The 10,306-nt window shown below is 38.2% G+C and overlaps 2 protein-coding genes across 4 annotated transcripts in view; one reads left to right on the top strand and one right to left on the bottom strand.

The window, feature by feature from the left end:
* Positions 1–905: 905 nt before the first annotated feature.
* Positions 906–4,074, top strand: LOC128884578 (uncharacterized). The gene is made up of 5 exons (XM_054138050.1): positions 906–980; positions 1,058–1,178; positions 2,004–2,155; positions 2,221–2,370; positions 2,643–4,074. Exons 1-5 carry the CDS (start codon positions 906–908, stop codon positions 3,894–3,896), a joined length of 1,752 nt encoding a protein of 583 aa, XP_053994025.1. The 3' UTR covers positions 3,897–4,074.
* Positions 4,075–4,224: 150 nt separating this feature from the next.
* The window catches only part of LOC128874198 (uncharacterized protein KIAA0513), a 12,313-nt gene continuing 6,231 nt past the window's right edge, over positions 4,225–10,306 (bottom strand). For 2 of the 3 annotated variants that reach the window (XM_054118669.1, XM_054118678.1), the window contains exons 3-10: positions 9,771–10,054; positions 9,065–9,106; positions 7,815–7,916; positions 7,413–7,573; positions 6,954–7,140; positions 6,355–6,577; positions 6,146–6,240; positions 4,225–5,909 (exon numbers count right to left, since the gene is read on the bottom strand). In XM_054118669.1, coding sequence (XP_053974644.1) covers positions 5,845–5,909; positions 6,146–6,240; positions 6,355–6,577; positions 6,954–7,140; positions 7,413–7,573; positions 7,815–7,916; positions 9,065–9,106; positions 9,771–10,054 — 1,159 coding nt within the window. In that variant the 3' untranslated portion in view covers positions 4,225–5,844. The remainder of the gene's footprint in view (positions 5,910–6,145; positions 6,241–6,354; positions 6,578–6,953; positions 7,141–7,412; positions 7,574–7,814; positions 7,917–9,064; positions 9,107–9,770; positions 10,055–10,306) is intronic. The other variant, XM_054118686.1, reaches the window with a different exon arrangement.

The following is a 10,306-nucleotide window of genomic DNA, read 5'->3' as shown; positions in this document are numbered from 1 at the left end:
TATCACGCGGAAGGGTACTGGAGCAAGTGGACAAGTTCAGGAACAATCAAGCAGCAGGGACAACTGAGGATCCCGACTATGAGTGGTAAAGACTCAGTCCACTCAGGCAACGCATGATTGCTCAGGGCCAGCGAAGGCTCACGCAAGCTCCCTCAGATTTATCGACTGCTCAAGCCACGCAAGCAGCCTCAACAGCACGCGAATGCTCATCAACAGACCCATCAAGAATAAAACAGCAAGAAAGTACTTCAGATGACCGACTCGCCGTGGTCAAGGCGCACGCGCTTTGCGTGAATTGCCTGGACCACCATGATTTGCGCCGCTGTACCGTGCGACAGCGGCGCAAATTGTGCGACGAGCACCACCATACACTACTGCATGGGGCCGACATCAACCAGGTGATGGTGCCCGGATACGATCTTGCGCAGCCCACCGCCAAGACCACGCCAGCAACGTCCGACCACTCATTAAAGGGACGGTGCAATCGTTGACGTCCTATCAGGCCACGCATCCACTACCATTCAGTTCACATTATCAGATCACACAGACCTTTTTTTTTTCTTTTCTTTTTTTTATCTTTGTTACACTTCCTTTGAGATTCGAGTTACCGAGGATGGATTATAACACTCATGCTTTCTTGTATTTCTTATATCATATGTTATTATAACATTCTTATTGATTTTTATAGTTTACGCATTCTCTTTCCTGACGATAGTCTGCAAAATGACAAGATACACTATCAGCTAATTATTATTGTACTTTAATTATTTTTCCACCTATAGATTCCGTTCGTTACTGTTTTTTTCATGTCTATACGGAATCGCGATACCATTCACATCGTTGCTTGAATTACCGGAAAACTTCAGGTGCAACGGTGAGGTCTCTTCGATGCGGACACGTCGAGTATGATCGGTAAGATCGAGTATCTGGAAAAGTATTCGGTAGCACCTTCGCCCAGCAGAGATTACTACGGGCTGAAAGTACTCCGTGACCAGGTGCTGACGAATAGATCGCGTTCTCCTGATTCTGCCTTGTAACTCTCTCCTCCTTATTTCAGGTGATACTATATCTTTGGAAAATCTCGCACGGCCCTCACAAAACACCAATCGTACGATCCTCTAGTTTCGTGGACTTCGAGCAAGACAAATCGCTGCAAGACGAAATTCGACGTGCTTTTGGTAAACAAAAACGTCAAATTCTCGACTAACCTCCTAACAGAGATAGGCAAAATTTAATTTGGATAGTAATATAGGACGAAAAATAAACAGGACATTTATTTGGTTGAACGGTTAAATTACTTGTTCGTTGATAGATATTTTATCGAGCAATACAAATTCTAAGTTTTGTTCAATGAAATTTTATTTTGAAAATGGAAGGATAAGAAGTTTGATATCATTTATGTTAGTTATTCGATATTTCTATCTAAAAAAGAATTTTCCCTATTTCTTGCCTCCAAAGAATGTTTATTATGTTCAAAATTCAATGTTATTATGATAGGTACACATGTGCCAATTATTATTTCCTACGCTGAAATTTTTTGTTGACTTTGAAACGAAATAAAGAAAACTCAAACCATGATCTATCTATCTATAACCTTTTATCCACTTGAATATAGATTACGGTGAACCTAAACCACTGAATTTTCTTGAATTAAATTAGGATCTAAGACAATTAACAGCACGATAAATTAGGTTCGTGAAGTACTAAAATGCATGTGATTGTATCAACAATCGACCCAAGCTCGAAAATTAGACATGTATTTACTTATATAGAATATAATATACTTCGAACTCGTCAAGTATTCAAGTTGAACGTTTTCATTTCCTAGAAAAAGGATCAACAAATGAAACGATACTTCATATCGTTCAGTAATATTATTTTATTTTTAGTGCTTCCTTACAGACAACTTTTATGAGAATAAACCCTTGCGATCATTTACTTTAGGATGCAATTTTCTTAAAATGCGGCTTTTGAGAACGTATAAATGATTATAAAATTGTCAGGTAAACATTTACTGAGACACGTAAGAAACATCGCTGTCGGTCAAAGAAACACTCTTCTAACGTTGCCAAGGAATCTGATCGACAGATTGGTTGGTTACTTGACCGTGAATGACATCGTGAAATTGGTATCGTTGTCGCATGTGGCGAAAGAGGTATCATTTCCTACTTATTTCAAGAAGATACCATGTACTGTTTATTTCACGCTTCGAACTTTTAGATCTTCAGTCATAATTCCGTGTGGGAAACGTTGTACAAGAAATATAAACCGTTGATGAAACGTAAGAACGAGAAATTGCATGCTACGACTCACGATTGGAAACAACTCTTTCAGTTAGAACAAATCGGAGGACTAATGAATGAACCAAAAGTAATCGTACAGTATCATTCATTCTCGATTGTAGATGACAGTTTGAAGGGGTGAGGAATATTTGCCAGGTCGAAAAAAGGCGCTGCTTCACTTTGTTTCTATTCTCGGTTGATATATTATGACAATCTCTATTAATAAAGTAATTTAAAAAACAACTAAATTGTGAATAAAACTTTCCCTATTTTTACGCGAACTACAACACATTTCCATTAAAAAAAATCTGATATTTAAATAACAGTTATCAATTTGAAAAGTCTCTTTCTTTCTTTCAGGTTCCTCATGCTCGTTTGGCACCGAAGCAGACGAAAACAAACCTGAGGCTCGAAGACTCCTCGAAACACTACAATACAAATTCCAGAGGATCGACGAAAATAGTTCCGTCCCTGATTCAATCGTCGAAAAAGCTGTCAGAAGAAACTCGTAGAAAAGCAGTTCAGAATCCTATTTCGAAAAAGACATCAGATATTCGTCTAGACAGGTCAATAATCGGAAATGAAAAGAACGTTTTGGAGAAGAAGGTTCCCATCATCAAGTCGCTTCAACTGGCTGGAAAGAAATCAACGAAAGTAACGAAAGATCAGTCAAAATACGTCGCGAAAAATGAGTCGAAACGCGATGTTGAGAACAGACAATCCTTTACCGGTAAAGTTGTCGAGGTAAAATCGAATAGGAGTCAGAATACGCAGATAAAAATTCGCAAATCAGACACAAAGATCAGCAGTACGAGCGTCGAAATGATTGAAGGGAAATCCAGCACTGGCAAATTGAGCAATTTACAACAATCAAAGGCTCTCAGAATCGAAAAATCTGCGTCTTCGACGTTAACGGACCAAAGTAAATCGAAAGCGAAGATCAAAACGAAGAAGGTTACCCAGAGTAAATCGACAATTTTGAACACAAGCACAGCTTTGGCTGCCGATTATTCGTCGATACGGGACGACCGTCCAGATCTCGCTGACTTGATCGAAGCCTGCTTGAAAAACTCCCGCTGTCCGAGGAGCATATTCGACTATAACGGCAGCTGTTTCGACAAGCCAAAATCATGTGGTGACGGGAAGGCCCCGGAAGAATATCGACAAATAACAGAGATCCAGAGAATATTGAAAAGTGGTCGCGTGAGGACGTCTCTAGATCGATTGTCAGAGAAATCTGAACCGTCGACTGCGAAATCAGGGGAGTCAGCTGGCAGGAGTGAAGTTTCTGGCGCGTCTATTCTCTCGAAGAACACGAAAGTGTCGAAAACGAAGACGAAGAAGTCCGCAGAATCAAATAAGAACGACTGCAAAGTAGTGATACCTGAGGGGGAAGAGGACATTTTTGATAGATACGGAGTTTACAGTAAAAATCCTTCGCCGAGGACGAACGCCAGCGTTGAGGACAAACGTCCAAAATCTACGGATAAAATGTCCATGCAGCGTTTCTTAGAATTGACTAGACCTTATGGTAAAAAGGGTAATGTTGGGAAACCTGTCGATGTAAATCGATATCAAATGAGAAAGGTAATGGACAGTGTTTACAAGCATTGAAAACGAACTCAAGCAGCACATTTGATCGAGTATTTTGGTAACATATTTCGAAATTATCATAATTGATCATAAATCCGAAATTTTAGCGTAAAGCGTCTGTTGATTCAAACAAATTCTAAGTTTAATAACTAGAAGCATGTAATAATCCTAATACACTAATAAATGTATTACATGTTATCCTCGTTTGTTTAATGTGACTGTATTACAAGAAATTCTATGGTTGAAAACTGTAATATAAATAAATAGAAATACAAAAATGTTTCTTTTAGTGTAACGAGGAAATATATAAACTAGTATATAAATCAAGTATTTGTTATGCAAGTACACGTTTCTCATAGTGGCAAAGTAGTTTATTAATGATTCTCTTTGTATGCTAACAATCTTCGCTGAGAGTGCAGGCAGATATACAAAATAAAATAGAGCGTTGCTTGAATTTGATGATATGTCGTTACATAGAAACTTGTGTGTTACATATATACATGAATGTTGTCAAACGAAATTCGCTCAGCTTGTCGATAAAACTCTGGAAAATGAATTTCGTGACAATGCTTGCGAAATATCCTTGATTCTCGATTGACTTCGACGAGAATAACTTTTAAATATCCTAACCGATTTCTGCATCGTTTATAAGTAGACTGCGGATTTTCATATATTTACGGCAAATGAAAATATTTATTAATGCGAAAGTAGATAAAACATTAACAGTAATATACATGTTACGTTGTTTACAAGGATATAGGACAAAGATTTATTTAAGCTTAAAATCTTTTTCTGTATCTGTGAAAATATGATTTTGCATAAACATCCGAAGTCTGCTTATATGAATTTGCTGCGATGATAACAGTGATTAGAATTTAGTAACTTTGATGTAGAAAATCGCTAAATCTTCTTAGACGAACACAATATTCTAAATGGTTATCGTCAACAAGGGCCGTGCAAACTATCATCAAGTATTACGTAAAATGTTCTGGCTCTACTCGAAGTTACAAAACAAGTGGAAATATTTATTTCGCAGGCGGTAACTATCGTTTCTAATCGGCTAGGTTTCAGATGTATCGCGTGTTAAAAGCCACACGCTTTCACATTGCAAGAATCGCTTATGCCGTTTAAAGATCAGGGCATTTATCCTTCGCTCGTACAGAAATATATTAACCTCAGTTATCGCCTCAGAGTAATTACCAATATCACGGCTCCGTTTCACGTAATTTATTGTCCGTTTATGCTTACTATTTAAGTACAATTGGGGCACGGTTGTCTGATTATTAAACAAAGCTAATTCGACAATCGAAGGCTGGACGTAAAATGGGCTGCGTCTATCGAACCTAAATTTTGTCATGAGAACAATTTTTTCATTGCTAGGATGTCATTTACTGGTAAAACCTGTATGTGCAGCCTTCTTTAATTTCAGCCTTTAAGTCTGTTCGTGCCAACATCGCGTATCAATCGCAGATTTTGAATTCGGTTTATTTATCGCCTAGCGTGACTCGCACTCTTAAGATTACTTTCCGAGAATGAAAACCAACGAAGAATAAGTCCAATCCAGTTAGAAATGCCTTCGTAAAGAGTATTATAATTGCGATTCCACAATCACAGTACTTACGATATAATAAATTAATTGAAATACAATGGATGCATTGGAATTGTAGAATCGCTTTTATAATTTGTCAGAGATTTCTAATACAGTTCGAGTTTCCACAATTCTGTTTACTTTAACATAGGAACAGTCTCTGTTCTGTCAGAGTTGACGCGCACCTTCTCATTCAGCGCTTACGATTTGCTCATTACTTCGCAATGAAATTGACTTTTTCTTTCAAGAATTGCGCGTTTCGCTTTCAATTAGAGATTTATTTTAATTGACGTCGCGTTGATCTCGTCCGCGAATCGTGTTCCAGTAGAGATATTTCAAACAAACTATTCCCACAATTCGTAGGATTCAAATCGAGCAAAACTACCGCCACGGTTCGGTCTCGTCGAACATTCTTTCAATGTTGTCTCGTAACATTTTTTCTTGCTCTGTAACAGTGAACAATTGTATTTAGACAAATCTTGAAACGAGTACGTATTAGACGGGGCTTAGTCTGTAGTTAAATTTGGAAAAAATCTGAGCTTTACGAATGATCGAAAATTTATTCTGTGCATAACGCTGTCAACTGTAGAGTGTTACAGACAGTTTTATACGTATCGTTACTTCCTTGAAACAAAACAATCTCTTTCCCTCAAATGTAACTCGTGTTACTTGTCCAATTTACCTTTTGTTAGGTTCGCAATTACACATTGCTTTCTAAGAAACTCCAAGCACAGAGCTCGCGAAAGTCCAAACGCGTGCATGTTGCACGTGAACGTCCTGGAAATTGAAATAGGGGGTTAATTCAAGGAACCGTAATATTAAAAATTAAATTCTGTTAAACACAGCACGAACTAACCAGTTCCATGAATGTTTTCTAATAAATGCATTTACCCGAGTTGCCCGAAAACAATGTTAGCCTGAAATCGGCGATCCTCGGCAGAGATGGCTTCCTGATCTAGGGATTTTGGCCTTGGAGGAACGGGCCTGGAAGCTCTTTCGCATTGTACTGCGTCGAAGAAAGCCGCCGTCCAAAATCTCATGGATGTCCATATCGGCTGTACACGCAGATGCGTGTATAAATATTCTCGATAGGGTTCCAATCCTGGCACTTCAACTGATTCAATCGAACCGTGTGAATTGAAAGTATAAGTTGTTGCTTTTAAAACTGATTCACTACTCTTTCAACTGCAAGATGACACTTGACACGGAATAAAATTGACAGAGACGAATACATTGCGGTACATTCAACGCATCATGATTAGTAGTACATGGCAAAATTGGGAAAAGATAATGAAAACGATCGAAGATAAATATTTTAACTGAGCTTAATGTGATCAATGTGAAGTAATTGTAAATAATAAAAAGATAAAGTACAATTACAAAAAATGAGCATGATCTGATCGTAGGATCTGATCGACTGTTTGTCAAAGTGATAGAATTTCATGAAGTTTTTTATATATAAAATAAAGGAACGAACGGAGGGTAGATACCTTCATGGTAAAACGTGAAGCACATGTTCATGAGACTTTTCGCAGGTGCAAAATCGTCAGCTTCGTGACATTCGAAAAGCGCCACGGCGAAATGCTGTGCCAGCGAGTAAAACGATGCTTCTGTCACGCATGGCCGGGCTCTTCTAGCGTTCACCACGCGGGAGAACCATATCCTACCTGATTCTGTCTGCAAAACATTTTCACAACGATTATTCTTTAGTTGGATTCGAACTGCAAGTAATAAAAGGATCTTATAAAGCGATTAAAATATTTTACTCTCCTTTTTAACTTTATACATTTTAAATCAGGCACAAATAAAGAACAACATATTTAAAAAATTTTTATGTCTAATAATGTATCATATATCAAGTAGGGGAAAATCGATTCCGTACGCCTGGGTAAATGGCTCTTATCAGCGAATGAATGTTTGTTCACGAAATCTAATGAAAAGATACATACAAGAACCATTTGACCAAAGTTAGCCTTCTGCTCTTGATCAATACTATTCGGAGCGTCGAATAAAAGAGGCACGAAAGTTTTCATAAAATCTGCCGCAGCTTCTTCAGATTGACTGTCTGCCGATAAACTGGAAGCCCAAGATTGAACGGATCCCGATGAACCTGAATAATAAATATTCAATTGTAGCTCTCAATAAATAGTAACAATACATAGATAGATCAGCGTTTCCAAACTGTGTTTTAACAAAAAATATTGATCTGTTTTCTCGGTAATATCCAAAAAGAAAAGAAAAAGGGAAATTGAAATGCAAACAAACTAACGATACTGCTGAACAACACAAAGACAACTTTCTAATATTTAGACAAGAATGGTTTTCGTTACGAAAGCGTAAAATAATTTCACCTGATCTATGCCACATTCGACGACCGTCCATGTTCGAGTCTAGACTCGTGCTAGGCCCATAGCCGTCCTGATCGCTCGTCGAGTCGCTACTGCATGGCATATCTGAAACAATATTCTGCAGGAAACACTCGTCTAATTTAATCGCAACGTATCTACTGCTCTCCTAATTAATACTCCAGATTTTGGTGCGTGTGCCACGTGAAATCTGTTGCGTCGACATCCTCAGGGATGCGTCTAATCTAAGGCTTGAGACACGTATACACAAACAGGGGAGGTACAGCGACCCTGCTGTCCTATAAGACAGTAGGGATCTATTTGCACACTTTAACCCTTTGCGATCTTATATCGAGCGAGGCTCAACAGAAATGTACTGAAATCAGAAAAGTCGGTCTGCAAAGGGTTAAAAATGCATACTGCCCGAATAAGCGCAAATTTGTACGTTTGAAAGGTTTTGGATACACAGTGCGCCCCTAAGAAGGAAGATGTTATCACGAAATCGAATGGGGAATGCAATATACTACTGTAAAATCTACAAACGTGTGTTTCAAGTGACTTGCTTGAAAATTGTCAAAAGCTTCGCGTACCAAAATGATTAAATTTGTTAGCCTGTAGATAATTCCACTCAATAAATTCTACTAATTAAATTAATGTAAACGAATGAATGCGTTTACATTTTGTGATCGAGAAATTAAACGCGCGACATTTTTCCATATCGCAACGATTGTACGGTTGTTTATGGAACAATTAATTCCGTGAACTTCCATTACACCGAATTTGATCGTGAACAGAATATGAATAGGCGAAGGATTCATCGATGCATCGTGAAATTCTCCTTGCCTTTGCCTTTCTATTTACTAAAAAGCAAGGGATATCCGTAGGTTCTGTCTAGTTTTCGTAATTACTTCACAACAAATATCAAGTTACACGATTGACAGTTTTGCACAGAGGTGATTTCGTGTGAAAGCATTCAAAGGGACACTTATCCATCAAGGGACACAGAGACTTGCGGAGATCTAAATACACAATTGCAATCGCGTCGACAGAAAAGTCTCGACGATATTTCGCTTGCACTCGCGATAATATTTATTGCATTTTCTTCGTATTAACGGAAACATATGGGTTACGGGATTCGTGGTTCGTGACATTCCCAGCGAAACTTTTCTCTCGATACAATGCGAAAGGGAGGCTTCTGTGAGAAACGAACAGGACCTGCGGTGGTTCACAATACATTCACATCAACGTTCATTTACCTAAACGGAAAACGACCGTCTGATAGCGGGTCGGGGCCCTTGCTTTGTGAGGAAAAAAACAAAAAATGAAATGTATTATACAAAACCACTTTCCCAAAAAACAATCTTGCTATCATGCTAAACCATCGAACGCAAATTCGTGTGAGGTAAAGGTACATCGTTTCAGAGACCGAGAAATAGTGGAAACATACAGTTCGATGGGTACATCCTTATAAAATAAGGGGACTGCGAAATGGATCGTTACGTTATTTTGAATGTTACAGAAACATCTGTTACGTGGTACGTAGAACGAATACGGAATGTTTACAATTTTATGGAACCAACTTTGTACACGTGCAGTGCTCATCAAAACAAATAGTAAATACAAGGTTTCGTAAGTCAATTAATTCAATGTTATGAGCAGTTTCTCTCGTATTTCCTGTATTAGAAGTTGATCAGTTCTTTGTAGGTATCAGTCGATCTCATTTCTTTGTTTTATTGGATTATTAATTAAACATTTAAAATATTCAGTTTCTGTATGATTAACGATTACAATAAACAAACGCCTTTGTATGGAATTAACTATGTAATTTAATCCAAATGTAATTGGATTGAAACACTCTCCAGCCCACTGTGCACTGTATAAAAATTTTGTTACGGCATTAAATGGATGCAAGTATCCACGAAAAATTTTCTTCGAACGAGGTATGTCTGTTTTGTTGCTCACCTGCTTTGTAATTTAATTTCTCGTACGGGTCAGGTCCCGTAGCTTTGATGTCTTTTTCCTGAAGAGGTTCTATGCTCTCCTGGCTGTCTCTGTCTGGGCTATTATCTTCCTCGATTTTGTTCTCTTGCTTTTTGTTCGCGGCTGATCTCGAGGACGCTATTTCCTCGTAGGTCATCCCTGGAGGGTATTTCCTCGCGCACCTCGACATATTGGTGCTACCCTGACGTTCCAGTTTGTGCCTCGCTATCGCTTCGTAGTCCTCGTACGACAATCCAGTCCCGAAACTGAACACGAATGGCATTGATGTATGAAATTTTTCGATGAGAATTTTTCATGAATCATAGTCACGTTGGTTTGAGCTTGAATTAAAAGAAGTGACGCCTTTTCTAGTCAAAAAGAATTTTACTTGATCTGTAAAATGCTATTATCAGCTCTATATTTTTATTTCCGTTCAGTACGATTTGTAAATTTGTAGAAGTTGGCATATTTTTATTTGTAAACAACTTTTGAAATATGTACATGTAGTGGTCCTCATC

The sequence above is a fragment of the Hylaeus volcanicus genome, chromosome 1, assembly GCF_026283585.1.
Source record: "Hylaeus volcanicus isolate JK05 chromosome 1, UHH_iyHylVolc1.0_haploid, whole genome shotgun sequence".
Taxonomy (NCBI): domain Eukaryota; kingdom Metazoa; phylum Arthropoda; class Insecta; order Hymenoptera; family Colletidae; genus Hylaeus; species Hylaeus volcanicus.
Note: the sequence above shows the minus strand (reverse complement) of the source record. Positions and strands in the feature narration are given on the sequence as shown.